Source organism: Oryzias latipes, chromosome 9 (genome assembly GCF_002234675.1).
Source record: "Oryzias latipes chromosome 9, ASM223467v1".
NCBI classification, from domain to species: Eukaryota; Metazoa; Chordata; class Actinopteri; order Beloniformes; family Adrianichthyidae; genus Oryzias; species Oryzias latipes.
In genome coordinates, this window is record NC_019867.2 from 1,558,781 (window position 1) to 1,580,601 (window position 21,821).

At 43.4% G+C, this 21,821-nt stretch overlaps 1 protein-coding gene across 4 annotated transcripts in view; it reads left to right on the forward strand.

Annotated features, from left to right (window-relative positions):
* Positions 1–4,382: 4,382 nt before the first annotated feature.
* Positions 4,383–21,821, forward strand: part of LOC105358650 (protein transport protein Sec24C-like) — a 29,198-nt gene continuing 11,759 nt past the window's right edge. For 2 of the 4 annotated variants that reach the window (XM_023958146.1, XM_023958148.1), the window contains exons 1-12: positions 4,403–4,599; positions 7,679–8,155; positions 8,333–8,388; positions 8,909–8,962; positions 15,303–15,414; positions 15,493–15,620; positions 15,832–15,967; positions 16,096–16,205; positions 16,297–16,406; positions 16,494–16,664; positions 17,649–17,745; positions 17,815–17,919. In XM_023958146.1, the coding sequence (XP_023813914.1) occupies positions 7,705–8,155; positions 8,333–8,388; positions 8,909–8,962; positions 15,303–15,414; positions 15,493–15,620; positions 15,832–15,967; positions 16,096–16,205; positions 16,297–16,406; positions 16,494–16,664; positions 17,649–17,745; positions 17,815–17,919 (1,530 nt within the window). In that variant the 5' untranslated portion in view covers positions 4,403–4,599; positions 7,679–7,704. Of the gene's footprint in view, positions 4,600–7,678; positions 8,156–8,332; positions 8,389–8,908; positions 8,963–15,302; positions 15,415–15,492; positions 15,621–15,831; positions 15,968–16,095; positions 16,206–16,296; positions 16,407–16,493; positions 16,665–17,648; positions 17,746–17,814; positions 17,920–21,821 lie in introns of all 4 variants that reach the window. The other 2 variants (XM_023958145.1, XM_023958147.1) reach the window with 2 other exon arrangements.

Sequence of the window (21,821 nt, forward strand, 5' to 3'; positions counted from 1 at the left end):
AAAGACAGCTAAATAAACAGACGGTAAAACTGAACACTTGACTCCGTTCACGTCGTATATTACATGGTGTCAGAAGTGAAGAAACTTAGCAGGAAAGAGGGAGAAAATGGAGCAGATGAAACCACCGACTTCACTAAGTCTAGAAGGAAATCTAGCGGAAAATTGGAGGGTCTGGATCCAGAGATTAGAACTTTTCCTTGTCGCCAGCGGAATCGATGAAAAGTCCGACGCGGTGAAAAGAGCCACATTCCTGCACGTGGCTGGGGACGAAGCAATTAAAGTATTCAACACCTTTTGACTTTGATGAAGATGTCGATGACTACGATGTGATGAAAGAGATGTTCAGGCGACATTGTGAGCCAAGAAAAAATGTGACGTATTTGAGACACCTGTTCTTCACACGCCTGCAAGGAAAATCAGAAACTGTGGATGCGTATGTGACTGATTTAAAAAATAAAGCAAGAGACTGAGTTTGAGCATCTCCCTGACTCAATGATACGGGATAGAGTCGTTTGTGGGATAATGGATGATCAAGTTAGAGGACGACTATTACGAGAACCTGACCTCACGCTACAAAAAGCAATAGACATTTGTAGAGCCAGTGAGTTAAGCCGGCTCAAAAGTCTGCATGAGGAGGTTGAAATTCCTGTGCATAAAGTCACCAAGCAAAAACAACATGAGAGAAAGAAAGAGGATGGATTAAAGTCACAGAGCATAAAGATGAGAAATCAAGGAAACTGCACTAGATGTGGCTACAAGCATGAGCCAAGAAAATGTCCTGCTTATTGACAAGTGTGCAAAGCCTGCTACAGAAAAAATCATTATGCAAAAATGTGTAATTCACGAAGACAACAAGATAACCACAAAGTGCAACAAATAAACAAGGCTGAGGCAGGTGATCAAGAATCTTTCATTGGCTCCATACAAGCAGAAAAACAAGAACACTCAGTCTCACAGATGAATGCTGAAGGAGCAAAGAAAGAAAAGTGGCATGAAAGTCTGATCGTCAATGAGAAAGTGTTGAGAGTCAGGCTGGATACTGGAGCTGACTGTAATGTCATTTCAATGAAAGATCTCAGAAAACTGAGAGTAGACAAAAAGGTGAGCAGATCTTACTCCAAGCTTGTTGCTTATTTAGGTCAAAAAATTCAAACTAAAGGAAAAATCATGTTGAAATGTCAATACAAAGATAAGAACTATGATATAGAGTTTGAAGTCATAAAGAACAAGGCACCTGCGATTCTGGGAGGAGAGTCATGTGAGGAAATGGGTATTGTCAAAAGACTACATGTGCTTGAAACGGAGAGTGACATTCTTAATGAATATGAGGATCTCTTCACTGGATTAGGCTGTTTACCTGGACTATATCACATCAAGACAGATCCAGATGTCTGTCCAGTCATCCATGCACCCAGAAAAGTGCCTGTTGCTCTCAAAGACAAAATTGAAACAGAGTTGAAAAGAATGGAAAGCTTGGGAGTAATAACCAAACAAACAGAACCCACAGAGTGGGTAAATAGTATGGTGACTGTAACAAAACCTAACAAAGTTCGTATCTGCATTGACCCACAAGACCTGAATGCTGCCATTAAAAGAGAACATTATCCACTGAGAACAATTGAGGAAGTCGTAGCTGAGATGCCAAATGCCAAATATTTTTCTGTTTTGGATGCAAACCATGGATTTTGGCAAATCCAACTGGATGAAGAAAGCTCTCACCTGTGTACATTCAACACCCCATTTGGCAGATACCGATTTAAAAGACTTCCATTCGGCATTTCCTCAGCGCCGGAAGTGTTCCAAAGATGCATAGCCAGACACCTAGAAGGGTTAGAGGGTGTGGTCAATGTAATAGATGACATCCTAGTTTGGGGAGAGAACATTGAGCAGCATGACCGTCGACTGAGGCAACTGCTGGACCGCATTCGGAAAATAAATCTGAAACTGAATAAAAGTAAGTGTAAGATAAGAATGACAGAAATCACCTACATTGGACATGTGCTCAGTGAGCAGGGACTCAAGCCAGATCCAGAAAAGGTCCAAGCCATTCAAAACATGCCTGCACCAGAGGATAAAGCTGCACTCCAGAGGTTCACAGGGTTATTGCAATACCTCTCTAAATTCATCCCTAACCTTTCGGACATTAGTGCTCCTCTGAGGAAGTTGGAAGGAAGCGTGGAATGGCATTGGGAAACAGAGCAGCAACAGAGTTTTGAGAAACTAAAAACACTAGTCAGCCAAGCACCAGTACTGAAGTACTATGATGTGAACAAACCAGTTACATTGTCTGTGGATGCAAGTTCAGAGGGTTTGGGAGCGGTGCTACTTCAGGAAGGTCAGCCGGTAGCTTATGGCTCCAGGGCACTTACTGACTGTCAAAAACGTTATGCACAAATTGAGAAAGAGTTGCTGGCTATAGTTTTTGGCTGTGAGAAGTTTCATCAATACCTATATGGAAGACACGTCCATGTAGAAAGTGATCATAAGCCATTGGAAGTGATTCAAAGTCACTCCTCAGTGCTCCAGCTAGACTGCAAAGAATGCTCATGAGGCTGCAAAAGTATAGTCTGGAGGTTAAATACAAACCAGGAAAGGAGATGCATGTTGCAGATGCACTAAGCAGAGCGTGTCTAAATGAACACAAAGAAATACTTATAGATGAAGAGATGGAAGTTAACTGCATCAGCCATCAACTCCCGGTGTCAGAGGAAAAGTTGTGGGACTTTAGAAATGCAACAGCAGAAGATCCTGAACTGAGACTGGTGGCAAAGGCAATTCAGAGTGGGTGGCCAGAAAAGCAGAGACAACTTCCAGACAATATCAAGCAATACTGGACCTTTAGAGAAGAACTGTCTTATGAGGATGGACTCATATTCAAGAACTCAAGGTTGATAGTACCACACACAATGAGAAGTGAAATGCTCAGAAAAGTCCATGAATCACACTTGGGGATAGTTAAATGTAAGGAAAGAGCCCGAGATGTACTGTTCTGGCCAGGTATGGCTAAGCAGATAGAGGAAGTTGTGGCTCATTGTGCTGTATGTAACACACACAGACACAATAATCCCAAAGAGCCACTTATGCCACATCCAGTTCCTGAAAGAGCATGGGAAAAAGTAGGTGTAGATTTGTTTCACTTCAATGATTCTGAGTTCTTACTGTGTGTGGATTATTTTTCAAAGTTCCCAGAGGTCGTCAAACTGAGTGGAACCACAAGCAAACACATCATCATTGCACTCAAGTCCATTTTTGCAAGACTTGGGGTGCCTGATGAGTTATTTTCAGACAATGGCAGACAGCTGGTGAGCCAAGAGATGGAGGATTTCAGCACTGCATGGGATTTCAAACACACCACCTCCAGTCCCACTTTCCCACAATCAAATGGACAGGCTGAGAGGGCGGTCCAGACAGTAAAACACCTGTTGAAGAAAGCACAAGACAGTGGTGGTGATCCATACTTAGCCTTGCTGGAATACCGGAATACGCCACTAGATGGGGTTGGCCTTTCACCGGCACAATTACTCCTTGGGAGACGACTCAAGTCAAAACTGCCTGTGTCAAAGGCATTGTTACAACCTGCTCTTCATGAAAATGCCAGGAGTGACCTTGTAAGGAGACAGGAAAGACAGAAACAATCCTTTGATCAGAGAACCAGGACACTGCCTGAACTCCAAGATGGGGAAAATGTGAGGATTAGGCAAGGCAGCAAGTGGGAACCAGCCACTGTGATAAATAAACACAATCTGCCAAGATCCTACATAGTCAAAACCCCAAGTGGACAAGTGTACAGGCGGAACCGCAGACACTTGCTTCAAACCAAAGAGACTTCATTTCCAAGGACATCACAGGATACTTTGTCAGAGAACACCTGTGAGGTGGAATCAGAGACAGTTCCAAGTGTTGACTCACCCTGCTCAACTCAAGATGATTTCACTGGACCACAGAGGCAAGAAACAATGACTGACAACACTGAATGTGTCAACAGCCCTTTGAAAACAACACGCTGTGGTAGGCCAATAAGAATGCCGCAGCGTTATCGGGACTAAAAAAAAAGCATATGTTAAGAGGTTGTGTACCAAGAGATCTTATATTTCAGTGATGTTGTAAGGTTACAGGTATTTGATTTTGTTTAAAGTGAGTTTAGTCTTTTGAGTTTGATTAGTAATACTAATTAGCATGTGATCAGTTAGTTGAGTCTATTCAGGACTATGGTAACTTTCTGTGTCTTGTTGAGAGACATAAGTAAAGATAGTGCGTCACCTGTGTTGGTTTTTTTGTGTGAATGTTGACCACAATTTCTTCAAAAAAAAAAAAAAAAAAAAAAAAAAAAAGAAGGGAGATGTAGTGTATTGGAGTTGTTATACACTTTGTGTCCACAGGTGTCGCTGTGAGATTTGTGTTGTACTGTTGTGGTGCAGTAAAAGACAGCTAAATAAACAGACGGTAAAACTGAACATTTGACTCCGTTCACGTCGTATATTACAGACATGTTGATCTTTGCTACGCTCAGATTTCTGTTTTCCTACAAGAAGCGCAACGTTAAGTTTATGTCGCTGTGGAGGTGAAAACGAAGACGAGCGGCTGCTGTTTCCGGTAAAGGTCAGACTGTCTCACTCACCGAGAAAAACGAGCTTTTTTATTTTATTTTATTTTTTAGCTGCAGATTTAATCTGGACCGGTTCCGTGTGTGTGATTCATGTCAGAACCGAAGACTGTCTGCAGCATCAGCGGATCGTCAGACGGACATCATGTTATCTTAAAAAGATGACAAAATAAAAGACCTTTCCTAGAAAACCGCCAAAACCACCACGGCGATTATTACTGGATTATCTGGGGGGGGGGGGAACAAGATGTTCTGTTTTTTTAATTAAGAAAATTCTAAATTATACAGCATTGTTTTTCCATTTGGAACACTCAAATCCAAACACATGGAAACAAATGGAAAACGTGAACAAAGTCTAAGCAGCAGATGAAATGTATATAAAATAGAGTAATAAAATACTAAACTAAGAGTAGCAATAAACAAAAATTAAGAGAAACAAAGGGCATTAATCCAGATAAACAGTTCAAGAGTTTTATAGCTTTATATTTTTGTATTATTTTGGAAGAGATTCATTAAAAAGCAGATCATTTTTTAAATAAATTGGTCTTCTCTTTCGTAAAATGACATTTATGAATAAAAAAAATTACCTAAAAGAAAAGTTGTTTAAAATAAACGGAATAATTTTTTCTTTTTTGATACACCCAAACTGAATGTTAAAGTATGAAAATGTTGGGATTCAGTGTTTTGTTGAAAGCCACATTTATGAATCATTCCAGAACATTTGAACCAAATTACAATCATTAAAAGAGCTGCTTTTGAGTTTCTATATCTTTTGTACACATGGGCCAACTGACTTCCATGCTATTGCATGGGCAGGTGGGAGCAATTCCCTTGTTATGTCATTATGAGTGAAGCAGATAAAAGGCCTGGAGGTGATTAGAGGACTCGTGCTGCATTTGGAAGATTCTGCTGTGAACAGAAAACATGCGGTCAAAGGAGCTCTCCATGCAGGTGAAAGGAGCCATCATTAAGCTGAGAAAACAGAGACAGACTGTCTGCGCAGATCCAGGTGAATGCAGCCCTGTCTGCGCAGATCCAGGTGAATGCAGCCCTGTCTGCACAGATCCAGGTGAATGCAGCCCTGTCTGCGCAGATCCAGGTGAATCCAGCCCTGTCTGCGCAGATCCAGGTGAATCCAGCCCTGTCTGCGCAGATCCAGGTGAATGCAGCCCTGTCTGCGCAGATCCAGGTGAATGCAGCCCTGTCTGCACAGATCCAGGTGAATGCAGCCCTGTCTGCGCAGATCCAGGTGAATACAGCCCTGTCTGCGCAGATCCAGGTCAATGCAGCCAAACTGATTGGACGGTGTTTCATAATGAAGATGGACAACGACCCAAAACATACAGCCAAAGTAACTCAGGAGTTTATTAAAGCAAAGAAGTTGAATCTTCTTGAATGGCCAAGTCAGTCACCTGATCTGAACCCAACTGAGCAGCATTTCACTTGTTGAAGACTAAACTTCAGACACAAAGGCCCACAAACAAACAGCAACTGTTTGCCGCTGCAGTAAAGGCCTGGCAGAGCATTCAGAAGGAGAAAACCAGCATCTGGTGATGTCCATGAGTTCAAGACTTTAGGCTGTCATCGCCAACAAAGGCTTTTCAACCAAATATTAGGAATGAACATTTGGTTTTCAGTTATTTCATTTGTCCAATTACTTAGGAGCCCATGAAATGTAGGGATTGTGTTTAAAAATGCTTTAGTTTTTCACATTTTTATACAATCTTTGTGTTCAACCCATGGAATAAAAGCCGAAAGTCTGCACTTCAATGGCATCTGAGTGGTTTTATTTCAAATTCACTGTGGTAATGTACAGAAACTAAATTAGAAAGAATGCGTCTCTGTCCAAAGATTTATGGTCCTGACTGTAGATCTCACACGTAAAGATTCCTTACATGGATAGATGTCTTTAATTGTTTTAAAGTGGAAAAAGAAAACCTGATCTAATGTTTTTGAAAAAGTTTACGACAGAATTTTTCCTTTTAACAGGAAGGGAAAATAATTTAGCTGTTAAGGAGGCTCTGAAGACTTTGTTATATTGTTTTATCTGTAAAAGATTCATTATCAAATAACAGTTTTGGAAGTCGAGGTAAAATCGATGAATTCTGTACACTTGTTCTGATTTAATGTAACTCTGTGGAAATTGCTTTGATAACTCTTAAATGTGAAATCCAAATAGTTCTTTATATCTGTATCTTTGGGTGAAGTCCCGTCACCGTCCAGCATGTGACTGCGGCCCAAACGCCTTTGTCCGTGCACCTTCTGAAAAACCTGGATTTTTTGTGCATAGTAAATCTATTGTTGAAGTGTGACGACTGAAGTTGAGGGTGAAACAAGACGTTAAACTCAAATGCAGGAAAGTAGAGATGAGATGTTGTCAGAGTTCATTTTTAGATGGTTTTGTACACATCAAAGAGCTGATTTAACAATATTTTCATGTAATAAAATGGTTTTTATGGCACATATATGAACAACATTTTAAAACACGACTTTTTTGCGGTTGAATTCAGTCTCCAAAAGAACTACTTTCTTAAATGACAAATGTTTTGAAAAATAAAGGACTTTGGGAAAATTTAACACTTTAATAGAAACATTAAAGCAAGAAAAAACATTTTTCTCTTAAAAACCCTTTTTTCCCCCTGATTCTACAAATATAACATGAAGATGAGATTTGATCCTACCAAAATAAAAGACTCAAAACAGAAGTGATTCACTTTCATTTTATTATTCAGTATTTCAGTGGTTTTCAGTAACCGCCTCCTCCTCCTCTTCCAATCTTCAGGAAAAACTGTTGGAAAATGAAGAAATGGATGGAAAGACGAGTTCTAATTGATTTTATTTATTTTTTATAAAACAGGAAGTGCAATGTTTTCAGTTGAACTGGTTTTTGTTGGAATCAGTGAGGGAAACGTGTGAGTTTGTGTGTTTTTGTCTCTTCAGCTCCAAAGGATTGTTTGTGTAAATGAGTTTCAACACGTTTAACCTTTTTAAAAAAGGAACTTCCCCGGCTGTGGGAGTGAAACACTGGGACATGTGGGGGTTATGAAAATGCTGAACGTTCTCTGGTGTCTGCAGGTTGTTCCTGTTGGTGATGGAGACGGATGGATGTCCCCAAAAACAACCAAAACCAGCCTCCCGCTCAGACATGGGGGGCGCAGAGCGGCTGGCCCACTGTTTACCACCCTTTGCCCAGTTTTCATCATCTCGGCCGGGGCCCTCCTCCTGCCCCGCAGACCCCGCAGGCATGGGGCAGTAGCCCCCAGAGCGGGCGGGACACCAGCGCTTCAGACCAGCACCAACTCGGCCCTGAAGCTCCGCCTTCAGCCACTAGTCTGCCTGAAAACGGAGGGGGAAGCGCGCCTCCATGTCATCCCCCTGTTCTGAAGCTTCACCCCCCCCCGCAGGTTTGTCCTTACCCCCCCCACAATTCTTCTTGGTCGGCAGCGTCCTGCTTCCACCCAAACCAGCCGCCTGGAAACGCAGCATCAGGACCAGGAGCAAATCTGAGGGATGGATCTGACCCCCCCTCTGCTCCTGCTCAACGTCCAGCAGGTACGTCTGTAGATTTGACATGAACCCTTGTGCTGGGTCCAGATGACCCCACTTCCATCTGGACCCAGCACAAGGGTTAAAATCCACAGAAACGTGTCCAGCATCCATGACTTTTTATTTTTTTAAACCAAACAGATGTCTGGATCAAAAAAAGGTTTTTCATGAATTTCTCCACAGGAAACACAAATTTTATTCCCACGGAAGCTGAAGAGGACAGACGTGTACCACAGCAGGTATTTAGGATTTTAATTTATTCAAGAATATTAGAAAAAATAACGTTTCCACTCCCCCGTTTTAATTCCTCCACAGTTTAACTTAAGGTTTCAAAACTAAACTGTTAAATAAAAGGATTCCCTTTAACAAAAAGAAGTGGTATTGAGTTTAAACTGAATGTAAACATGAGACGGTGCAGGTCTACCGCAGATCAGATCAGCTGGGAGAAGAACCGACCTGACTTGGTGGGGGGAAAACCATTTATTATATATAGTTTGTCACTCGAGTAACCCTTTCCAAAAAGACCAAACTGGAGTCTGAAGTTCTGTGGAGAACGAGACGTTCTTGTCCAACCAGAAGCCTGAGAAAAGATGAGACATTAAAAAAAAAACGACTATCCCCATCGTGGGACAAATAAAGTCTTGTCTTGTCAGGAATCGAGGAAAGCTCAAATAAAAACGATAAAAAGGAAAAACTGGTAGAAAGAGCTGAGCTCATGTATGAACTGTTTTGATGACTCGGCATCTTTCCCGTCTCCAGCTCTCCCCCTCTGCTTCTCGCTATGGTCTGGATCCGGATTCGCTGCCGAGCGCCGTGAGTTCTTTCAGCTGATTCCAGGTGTGCTCACACCTGTCATGCTGACCGGAGGACACACCTGAGTTTTATGGCCCCTCCATTGTGGCTCTTTTACCCCTTCGTTGTGTTTTTTTTTTTATTCTTTTGTTGTGGCTCTTTTACCCCTCCATTATGGCTCTTTTACCCCTCCATTGTGGCTCTTTTACCCCTCCATTATGGCTCTTTTACCCCTCCATTGTGGCTCTTTTACCCCTCCATTGTGGCTCTTTTACCCCTCCATTATGGCTCTTTTACCCCTCCATTGTGGCTCTTTTACCCCTTCATTGTGGCTGTTTTACCCCGTCGTGGCTCTTTTACCCCTTTGTTGTGTTTTTATTATTACCCCTCCATTGTGGCTCTTTTACCCCTCCATTGTGGCTCTTTTACCCCGTCATTGTGGCTGTTTTACCCCGTCGTGGCTCTTTTACCCCTTTGTTGTGTTTTTTTTCCCTTTCGTTGTGGCTCTTTTACCCCTGCATTATGGCTGTTTTGCCCCGTCGTTCCTTTTTTTTTCCCCTTTCATTGTGGCTCTTTTACCCCTCCATTGTGGCTCTTTTACCCCTCCATTGTGGCCCTATAACCCTCCATTATGGCTCTTTTACCCCTCCATTGTGGCTCTTTTACCCCTCCATTGTGGCTCTTTTACCCATCCATTATGGCTCTTTTACCCCGTCATTGTGGCTGTTTTACCCCGTAATTGTGGCTGTTTTATCCCGTCGTGGCTCTTTTACCCCTTTGTTGTGTTTTTTTTTAATCCTTTTGTTGTGGCTCTTTTACCCCTCCATTGTGGCTCTTTTACCCCTTCGTTGTGTTTTTTTTTTATTCTTTTGTTGTGGCTCTTTTACCCCTCCATTATGGCTCTTTTACCCCTCCATTGTGGCTCTTTTACCCCTCCATTATGGCTCTTTTACCCCTCCATTGTGGCTCTTTTACCCCGTCATTGTGGCTGTTTTACCCCGTCGTGGCTCTTTTACCCCTTTGTTGTATTTTTTTTTATCCTTTTGTTGTGGCTCTTTTACCCCTCCATTGTGGCTCTTTTACCCCTCCATTATGGCTCTTTTACCCCTCCATTGTGGCTCTTTTACCCCTCCATTGTGGCTCTTTTACCCCTCCATTATGGCTCTTTTACCCCTCCATTGTGGCTCTTTTACCCCTTCATTGTGGCTGTTTTACCCCGTCGTGGCTCTTTTACTCCTTTGTTGTGTTTTTATTATTACCCCTCCATTGTGGCTCTTTTACCCCTCCATTGTGGCTCTTTTACCCCGTCATTGTGGCTGTTTTACCCCGTCGTGGCTCTTTTACCCCTTTGTTGTGTTTTTTTTCCCTTTCGTTGTGGCTCTTTTACCCCTGCATTATGGCTGTTTTGCCCCGTCGTTCCTTTTTTTTTTCCCTTTCATTGTGGCTCTTTTACCCCTCCATTGTGGCTCTTTTACCCCTCCATTGTGGCCCTATAACCCTCCATTATGGCTCTTTTACCCCTCCATTGTGGCTCTTTTACCCCTCCATTGTGGCTCTTTTACCCATCCATTATGGCTCTTTTACCCCGTCATTGTGGCTGTTTTACCCCGTAATTGTGGCTGTTTTATCCCGTCGTGGCTCTTTTACCCCTTTGTTGTGTTTTTTTTTAATCCTTTTGTTGTGGCTCTTTTACCCCTCCATTGTGGCTCTTTTACCCCTCCATTGTGGCCCTATAACCCTCCATTATGGCTCTTTTACCCCTCCATTGTGGCTCTTTTACCCCGTCATTGTGGCTGTTTTACCCCGTCATTGTGGCTGTTTTACCCCGTCGTGGCTCTTTTACCCCTTTGTTGTGTTTTTTTTTTATCCTTTTGTTGTGGCTCTTTTACCCCTCCATTGTGGCTCTTTTACCCCTTCATTGTGGCTGTTTTACCCCGTCGTGGCTCTTTTACCCCTTTGTTGTGTTTTTATTATTACCCCTCCATTGTGGCTCTTTTACCCCTCCATTGTGGCTCTTTTACCCCTCCATTGTGGCTCTTTTACCCCGTCATTGTGGCTGTTTTACCCCGTCGTGGCTCTTTTACCCCTTTGTTGTGTTTTTTTTCCCTTTCGTTGTGGCTCTTTTACCCCTGCATTATGGCTGTTTTGCCCCGTCGTTCCTTTTTTTTCCCCCTTTCATTGTGGCTCTTTTACCCCTCCATTGTGGCCCTATAACCCTCCATTATGGCTCTTTTACCCCTCCATTGTGGCTCTTTTACCCCTCCATTGTGGCTCTTTTACCCATCCATTATGGCTCTTTTACCCCGTCATTGTGGCTGTTTTACCCCGTAATTGTGGCTGTTTTATCCCGTCGTGGCTCTTTTACCCCTTTGTTGTGTTTTTTTTTAATCCTTTTGTTGTGGCTCTTTTACCCCTCCATTGTGGCTCTTTTACCCCTTCGTTGTGTTTTTTTTTTATTCTTTTGTTGTGGCTCTTTTACCCCTCCATTGTGGCTCTTTTACCCCTCCATTGTGGCTCTTTTACCCCTCCATTGTGGCTCTTTTACCCCGTCATTGTGGCTGTTTTACCCCGTCGTGGCTCTTTTACCCCTTTGTTGTATTTTTTTTTTATCCTTTTGTTGTGGCTCTTTTACCCCTCCATTGTGGCTCTTTTACCCCTCCATTATGGCTCTTTTACCCCTCCATTGTGGCTCTTTTACCCCTCCATTGTGGCTCTTTTACCCCTCCATTATGGCTCTTTTACCCCTCCATTGTGGCTCTTTTACCCCTTCATTGTGGCTGTTTTACCCCGTCGTGGCTCTTTTACCCCTTTGTTGTGTTTTTATTATTACCCCTCCATTGTGGCTCTTTTACCCCTCCATTGTGGCTCTTTTACCCCGTCATTGTGGCTGTTTTACCCCGTCGTGGCTCTTTTACCCCTTTGTTGTGTTTTTTTTCCCTTTCGTTGTGGCTCTTTTACCCCTGCATTATGGCTGTTTTGCCCCGTCGTTCCTTTTTTTTTTCCCTTTCATTGTGGCTCTTTTACCCCTCCATTGTGGCTCTTTTACCCCTCCATTGTGGCCCTATAACCCTCCATTATGGCTCTTTTACCCCTCCATTGTGGCTCTTTTACCCCTCCATTGTGGCTCTTTTACCCATCCATTATGGCTCTTTTACCCCGTCATTGTGGCTGTTTTACCCCGTAATTGTGGCTGTTTTATCCCGTCGTGGCTCTTTTACCCCTTTGTTGTGTTTTTTTTTAATCCTTTTGTTGTGGCTCTTTTACCCCTCCATTGTGGCTCTTTTACCCCTCCATTGTGGCCCTATAACCCTCCATTATGGCTCTTTTACCCCTCCATTGTGGCTCTTTTACCCCGTCATTGTGGCTGTTTTACCCCGTCGTGGCTCTTTTACCCCTTTGTTGTGTTTTTATTATTACCCCTCCATTGTGGCTCTTTTACCCCTCCATTGTGGCTCTTTTACCCCTCCATTGTGGCTGTTTTACCCCGTCATTGTGGCTGTTTTACCCCGTCGTGGCTCTTTTACCCCTTTGTTGTGTTTTTTTTTTATCCTTTTGTTGTGGCTCTTTTACCCCTCCATTGTGGCTCTTTTACCCCTCCATTGTGGCTCTTTTACCCCGTCATTGTGGCTGTTTTACCCCGTCGTGGCTCTTTTACCCCTTTGTTGTGTGTTTTTTTTCCCTTTCGTTGTGGCTCTTTTACCCCTGCATTATGGCTGTTTTGCCCCGTCGTTGTTTTTTTTTTATCCTTTCGTTGTGGCTCTTTTACCCCTCCATTGTGGCTCTTTTATCCCTCCATTGTGGCCCTATAACCCTCCATTATGGCTCTTTTACCCCTCCATTGTGGCTCTTTTACCCCTCCATTGTGGCTCTTTTACCCCTCCATTATGGCTCTTTTACCCCTCCATTGTGGCTCTTTTACCCCTTCATTGTGGCTGTTTTACCCCGTCGTGGCTCTTTTACCTCTTTGTTGTGTTTTTATTTTTACCCCTCCATTGTGGCTCTTTTACCCCTCCATTGTGGCTCTTTTACCCCTCCATTGTGGCTCTTTTACCCCGTCATTGTGGCTGTTTTACCCCGTCGTGGCTCTTTTACCCCTTTGTTGTGTTTTTTTTCCCTTTCGTTGTGGCTCTTTTACCCCTGCATTATGGCTGTTTTGCCCCGTCGTTCCTTTTTTTTTCCCTTTCATTGTGGCTCTTTTACCCCTCCATTGTGGCTCTTTTACCCCTCCATTGTGGCCCTATAACCCTCCATTATGGCTCTTTTACCCCTCCATTATGGCTCTTTTACCCCTCCATTGTGGCTCTTTTACCCCGTCATTGTGGCTGTTTTACCCCGTCGTGGCTCTTTTACGCCTTTGTTGTGTTTTTTTTTTTATCCTTTTGTTGTGGCTCTTTTACCCCTCCATTGTGGCTCTTTTACCCCTCCATTATGGCTCTTTTACCCCTCCATTGTGGCTCTTTTACCCCTCCATTGTGGCTCTTTTACCCCTCCATTATGGCTCTTTTACCCCTCCATTGTGGCTCTTTTACCCCGTCATTGTGGCTGTTTTACCCCGTCGTGGCTCTTTTACCCCTGCATTATGGCTGTTTTGCCCCGTCGTTGTTTTTTTTTTAATCCTTTCGTTGTGGCTCTTTTACCCCTCCATTGTGGCTCTTTTACCCCTCCATTGTGGCCCTATAACCCTCCATTATGGCTCTTTTACCCCTCCATTGTGGCTCTTTTACCCCTCCATTGTGGCTCTTTTACCCATCCATTATGGCTCTTTTACCCCGTCATTGTGGCTGTTTTACCCCGTAATTGTGGCTGTTTTATCCCGTCGTGGCTCTTTTACCCCTTTGTTGTGTTTTTTTTTAATCCTTTTGTTGTGGCTCTTTTACCCCTCCATTGTGGCTCTTTTACCCCTCCATTGTGGCTCTTCTACCCCGTCATTGTGGCTGTTTTACCCCGTCGTGGCTCTTTTACCCCTGCATTATGGCTGTTTTGCCCCGTCGTTGTTTTTTTTTTTTATCCTTTCCTTGTGGCTCTTTTACCCCTCCATTGTGGCTCTTTTACCCCTCCATTGTGGCCCTATAACCCTCCATTATGGCTCTTTTACCCCTCCATTGTGGCTCTTTTACCCCGTCGTGGCTCTTTTACCCCTTTGTTGTGGTTTTTTTTTCCCTTTTCGTCGTGGCTCTTTTACCCCTGCATTATGGCTCTTTTACCCCTCCATTGTGGCCCTATAACCCTCCATTATGGCTCTTTTACCCCTCCATTGTGGCTCTTTTACCCCTCCATTGTGGCTCTTTTACCCCTCCATTGTGGCCCTATAACCCTCCATTATGGCTCTTTTACCCCTCCATTATGGCTCTTTTACCCCTCCATTGTGGCTCTTTTACCCCTCCATTGTGGCCCTATAACCCTCCATTATGGCTCTTTTACCCCTCCATTGTGGCTCTTTTACCCCTCCATTGTGGCCCTATAACCCTCCATTGTGGCTCTTTTACCCCTCCATTGTGGCTCTTTTACCCCTCCATTGTGGCTCTTTTACCCCTCCATTATGGCTCTTTTACCCCTCCATTATGGCTCTTTTACCCCTCCAAGTTTTATATTTTTGGACAAAAAGCTGCATTATGTGAAACAAAACAATCCGATACGTTAAACTTTATTTAACTCACTCACCAACAGAACGTATCACTCCGCCATTCTCCTGACTACAGTACCCATAATGCTCCAACAATTCATCAGCTTCATGTTTCCGTTCGGTTCTGAAACGTTCTGTCGATTTAAAAACATAGATGAAAGATTTAAGGCCGTCTTACGGTTTGCTAATACGGGAAAGGTCACTTCTGCAGGTACATTTTATTTTTGTCACTGCTGACATCACAATACCTACGACTGATCTGCTGCTGGGATCTAATGTGGCGCAGTGAGTATTTTATTTTGAAAGGAAGTAATAGGAACCTTATAAACTGTTGCATATTAAAAAAAGAAATCCTTTTAGGTTTTATAAATCCCCTAAAACATTAATATAAATGAACTAATCATCATAGTAAGAAGAATATAAATATAAGTTAAGGGCGTAAAAAGACTGCGGCTGCTTTTCATTGGTGAGAAATTTCCCTGAACGTAACAATAATAATAATTGATACTTTATTTATCCCTCAATGGGGAAATTCTTCTCTGTATTTTGACCCATCCCCATGGGGGAGCGGTGAGCTGCAGACTAGCCGCGCTCGGTGGACGACCGACCTGCTCTGCCGCCTGAGCTAAACTGCCGAACGTCCATCAAAGTCAGGAAGGTTGCTCCTTTAACGGCTTTTTGCTCCTGACGAAACACCTGAATCCCACTGTGGGACGTTCCCTCCTCTCTGTGTGACAGGTGAAGGTCATGCTGGAGGACAGGGCGGAGTGGGAGGGCAGGACCTTCCTCTCAGAGCCCCTTTCTCCTCTTCCTCCTCTGCCCACCACTTCCTGTGTGATGAAGGATGGAGGTAAACACGTCTGTGCTGCTTCATCGGCACATCGGCTTCTTTCCGTTTGACTCCGCCTCTTTTCAATGTGTTTGGCAGGTAATGCGAGTCCCTCTGTGATCCGCTCCAACTCCTACTGTTTACCCTGTGAGGCTCAGGTGGGGCTGCTCAGCCGCCTGCCTCTGGGGGCTCTGATCACCCCCCTGGGGGGGCTGAACGCCGGAGAGGTTCATAAAGTTTTCCCATTTTTTAAAAATCTCTTCTCTCCGTTCTGCCCCTTTCCTCCTTATTATATTCTATTGTATTCTATTGTTGTGTTTTGTTTTATTCTATTCACGTTGCCAATATATTACCGGATTATTTCAGTTTGGGATTTTTTAATAATAATGAGAAGGATTTCTTTAGGGAATTTTCCCACAATCCTTTGCTCTTCTGCAGGGACATCCTCCCCTCTGCAAGGACTCGGAGCGTGTGGATGGCTGCGGCTCCTGTGGGGCCTCCATGTGCCCCCCCATGAGCTGGCAGGACTGTGGGCAAAGGTTTTATTGCCCCTTTTGTGGGAAACTCAACGAGGGTAAAATCCAAATCCAGGTTTTTGGGGTTTTTTAGGCAAATCCTCTTCATCCTGAATGATCTGCTGACTCGTCGCTTGCTCCCTCCCCACTCGGCACTTCTTCTTTTTTGCCTCCTTTCTGGTCTCAGTGGCGTGGAAACACTACCAGCCCACCAAAGGGGTGAATGGCGTCCGGGTGGATGCTGACCACAGACCTGAACTCAGCCTGGGGTCGTATGAGGTCATCGGCTCGCAGCAGGTGGACCTCCGTCTTCTTCTCAGCTGCTTTTGCCTAATTCTAGATCCTTAAACCTTCAGCTCTCTTATTTTGAAATGTTTACGGTTCGTAGGAACCGGCTGCTCTGCTGCTCGCCGTCGACGTCTCTGCCTCAGCGCAGAGAGGAGGACACTTGGAGTTCATGACTCAGCAAATCCAGGCAGTTCTGTCCTCCTTGAGCAGGTGAAGCCTCGCTCACCTGCAGGCGCCTCCTCCTCCACACCTGTTTGGGAGCAAAAGCATCAGCAGATTTCTCCCTGTCTGTCACAGGGAGGTTCCCGTCGGTTTGATGTCGTACGACAGCAGGATCCACCTGTACGACCTCAGCCCGGAGCTGTCCCGCCCCCACATGCTGGTCATCGCCGACACGGAGGAGCTGCAGCTTCCTGTGAGGGAGGGGCTCCTCGTGCCCCTCAGAGACTGCATGGAGAGTGTCCTCAGGTAGCAGAAAGCTCTGGTTCATGTTTGCCCGGGCGTCTCATTTCTCACCACCACCTGTGGAAAACATTTTTGTCCTCACCTGTTGAAGGTGTTATGATGCAGCTGAACCTGCAGGGGGCTCTGTCCCCACAGTCTGCTTCTCCTCTGCAGGAGTCGGAAGGAAAATTACAAACTTAAGCGACACATTGTAAACTTAAAAAAAACATTAAACATTTAAAAAGTAAATATTTTACATTTGAAGAAAATCCAGAAAAACTGAATAAGTTTTGACTACTTATTCAAATTTAAGGATTATTTCCGGATTATTTCCGGTTCCGGGTCATGTGCTTTATCGATATCTTATGATCTTTAATTCTGTCTGATAAAAACTGCGAACCAGATATTGATAAATTATGTAATAAAATGGTTACAGTATAACGGGGTGGGATTATATAAGTTCGCTTCCTCCCACTCCTTTTCAAGCAATATTTATTAATATGTCTAATTATCCTAAGTTCGATTAGTTACTGTATGCATGTATAACTGATGTTTATATTGCTGTTGTGTATTATTTCTAATTGCTTGAAATAAACCATTTCAAATCAAAAAATCAAAAACTACTTATTCAAATTTACAAAATTTTTGTTCAAATTTACAGCGTTCCCCAAATTTTCATTATTTCAAATAGTTTTCAATTTACAGTTTTTTTCATATACAGCTGGTTTTTATCTTCCTTTGAAGCTGATCCTGATTTGATCGTCTTTTCAAACTAAAAGAACATTTCAAACATGGATTAATACTGAGAAAGAGGAGGCTTCCCTGAGGAGATTCATCTTCTTAGGTCTGAAGGTCCAAAACAACAAAAACTAATTCTACTGGTTTAATAAAATCACTCTACTGTTGTTACTCATATATTTGAAGTACTGTAGTTTTATCTGACTACATTCAGAAAGTACTTGGCTGTTGTTCTTGGATCAGTTTTTCCTGCTGTTCTTCGTCCTGCAGCATTCTGCAGGTTCTTCCTCACATCAGTGGAGATCATGAAGGTTGCGGTGGAGCTCCTGTAGAGCTGCCGATTCAAGCGGCGCTCGCAGTGCTTCAGGTACTCTGAGCTTTCTGTTCACAGATCTCCATGAAACCCTTTTAGGGAATCTTTCTGCGACGTTTTTAGGGCCTGAAGAGTCCGGGAAAACTGCTGATCTTCCATTCTGCTGATCTGATGGAGACGGGAGACACAAACTCCTCCTCAGGACTCTTTGGTTCCAACAAACCAAAGGTAACTTCTGTCTGAGAACTGGAGTGAGTGGCGTCGTCCACAGAAAAGGGTTTTGAAGTGTACAAAGGGTTCGATGAAGCCTCAAGGTTCCTGAGGCTTCGCTTGCTCTGTCAGTCAGGCTGCAACACTCACATGTTTTGGTTCTCCCACTGAGAGTGAGCCAGAACCTGTTGATTCTTTTAAATCGCAGTAAATGATAAAAAGAATCATAAAAAGTAGATACTTCAATTTAGGATCTGAAATATTTTAAAGTGGTGAACTTAGCTGGATATATTTATCTGTCTATGAAGAAGAAATCTTCCTTTTCCTGTCTGGTCCATGTTAAGAAAACTAAGACTGGTCTCATAAGCTCATTGTTTCATGGTCATACAGTCTCATGGTCTCTTGGTCACATGTTCACATGTTCTCATGGTCACACAGTTTCATTGTCACATGTCTCATGTTGTCATGGTCTCATGTTCTCATGGTCACATGGTCACACAGTTTCATAGTCACACAGTTTCATGGTCACATGTACTCATGTTGTCATGGTCACACAGTTTCATGGTCTCATGTTCTCATGGTCACACAGTTTCATTGTCACACAGTTTCATGGTCACATGTTCTCATGGTGTTATGTTCTCATGGTCACACAGTCTCATGGTCACATGTTCTCATGGTGTTATGTTCTCATGGTCACACAGTCTCATGGTCACATGTTATCATGTTCTCATGGTCACACAGTCTCATGGTCACATGTTCTCATGTTCTCATGGTCACATGGTCACACAGTTTCATAGTCACACAGTTTCATGGTCACATGTACTCATGTTGTCATGGTCACACAGTTTCATGGTCTCATGTTCTCATGTTCTCATGTTCACACAGTCTCATGGTCACACAGTCTCATGGTCACATGTTCTCATGTTCTCATGGTCACACAGTTTCATTATCACAGTTTCATAGTCACACAGTGTCATGGTCACATGTTCTCATTGTCACACAGTTTCATGGTCACATGTTCTCATGGTCACACAGTTTCATGGTCAAACAGTCTCATGGTCACATGTTCTCATGTTGTCATGGTCACACAGTCTCATGGTCACATGTTCTCATGTTCTCATGGTCACACAGTCTCATGGTCACACAGTCTCATGGTCACATGTTCTCATGTTCTCATGGTCACACAGTTTCATTATCACAGTTTCATAGTCACACAGTGTCATGGTCACATGTTCTCATTGTCACACAGTCTCATGGTCACATGTTCTCATGGTCACACAGTTTCATTGTCACACAGTTTCATGGTCACATGTTCTCATGGTGTTATGTTCTCATGGTCACACAGTCTCATGGTCACATGTTCTCATGGTCACACAGTTTCATTGTCACACAGTTTCATGGTCACACAGTCTCATGGTCACATGTTCTCATGGTCACACAGTTTCATTGTCACACAGTTTCATGGTCAAACAGTCTCATGGTCACATGTTCTCATGGTCACACAGTTTCATGGTCGCACAGTTTCATGGTCACATGTTCTCATGGTCACACAGTTTCATTGTCACACAGTTTCATGGTCACATGTTCTCATGGTGTTATGTTCTCATGGTCACACAGTCTCATGGTCACATGTTCTCATGGTCACACAGTTTCATTGTCACACAGTTTCACTGTCACACAGTCTAATGTTCACATGTTCTCATGGTCACACAGTTTCATTGTCACACAGTTTCATGGTCACACAGTCTCATGGTCACATGTTCTCATGGTCACACAGTTTCATTGTCACACAGTTTCATGGTCACACAGTCTCATTGTCACATGTTCTCATGGTCACACAGTTTCATTGTCACACAGTTTCATGGTCAAACAGTCTCATGGTCACATGTTCTCATGTTGTCATGGTCACACAGTCTCATGGTCACATGTTCTCATGGTCACACAGTTTCATTGTCACACAGTTTCATGGTCACATGTTCTCATGGTGTTATGTTCTCATGGTCACACAGTCTCATGGTCACATGTTCTCATGGTGTTATGTTCTCATGGTCACACAGACTCATGGTCACATGTTCTCATGGTCACACAGTTTCATTGTCACACAGTTTCATTGTCACACAGTTTCACTGTCACACAGTCTCATGTTCACATGTTCTCATGGTCACACAGTCTCATGTTCACATGTTCTCATGGTCACACAGTCTCATGTTCACATGTTCTCATGGTCACATGTTCTCATGGTCACACAGTTTCATTGTCACACAGTTTCATGGTCACACAGTCTCATGGTCACATGTTCTCATGGTCACACAGTTTCATTGTCACACAGTCTCATGTTCACATGTTCTCATGGTCACACAGTTTCATTGTCACACAGTTTCATGGTCACACAGTCTCATGGTCACATGTTCTCATGGTCACACAGTTTCATTGTCACACAGTTTCATGGTCACATGTTCTCATGGTGTTATGTTCTCATGGTCACACAGTCTCATGGTCACATGTTCTCATGGTGTTATGTTCTCATGGTCACACAGTCTCATGGTCACATGTTCTCATGTTCTCATGGTCACATGTTCTCATGGTCACACAGTTTCATGGTCACATGTTCTCATGGTGTTATGTTCTCATGGTCACACAGTCTCATGGTCACATGTTCTCATGGTCACACAGTTTCATGGTCTCATGTTCTCATGGTCACACAGTTTCATAGTCACACAGTTTCATGGTCACATGTTCTCATGGTGTTATGTTCTCATGGTCACACAGTCTCATGGTCACATGTTCTCATGGTGTTATGTTCTCATGGTCACACAGTCTCATGGTCACATGTTCTCATGGTCACACAGTCTCATGGTCACATGTTCTCATGTTCTCATGGTCACATGGTCACACAGTTTCATAGTCACACAGTTTCATGGTCACATGTTCTCATTGTCACACAGTTTCATGGTCACATGTTCTCATGGTGTTATGTTCTCATGGTCACACAGTCTCATGGTCACATGTTCTCATGGTGTTATGTTCTCATGGTCACACAGTCTCATGGTCACATGTTCTCATGTTCTCATGGTCACACAGTCTCATGGTCACATGTTCTCATGTTCTCATGGTCACATGGTCACACAGTTTCATAGTCACACAGTCTCATGGTCACATGTTCTCATGTTCTCATGGTCACATGGTCACATGGTCACACAGTTTCATAGTCACACAGTTTCATGGTCACATGTACTCATGTTGTCATGGTCACACAGTTTCATGGTCTCACGTTCTCATGGTCACACAGTTTCATTGTCACACAGTTTCATGGTCACATGTTCTCATGGTGTTATGTTCTCATGGTCACACAGTCTCATGGTCACATGTTCTCATGGTGTTATGTTCTCATGGTCACACAGTCTCATGGTCACATGTTCTCATGTTCTCATGGTCACACAGTCTCATCGTCACACAGTCTCATGGTCACATGTTCTCATGTTCTCATGGTCACACAGTTTCATTATCACAGTTTCATAGTCACACAGTGTCATGGTCACATGTTCTCATTGTCACACAGTTTCATGGTCACACAGTTTCATGGTCACACAGTCTCATGGTCACATGTTCTCATGTTCTCATGGTCACACAGTCTCATGGTCACACAGTCTCATGGTCACATGTTCTCATGGTCACACAGTTTCATTGTCACACAGTTTCATGGTCACATGTTCTCATGGTGTTATGTTCTCATGGTCACACAGTCTCATGGTCACATGTTCTCATGGTCACACAGTTTCATTGTCACACAGTTTCACTGTCACACAGTCTCATGTTCACATGTTCTCATGGTCACACAGTTTCATTGTCACACAGTTTCATGGTCACACAGTCTCATGGTCACATGTTCTCATGGTCACACAGTTTCATTGTCACACAGT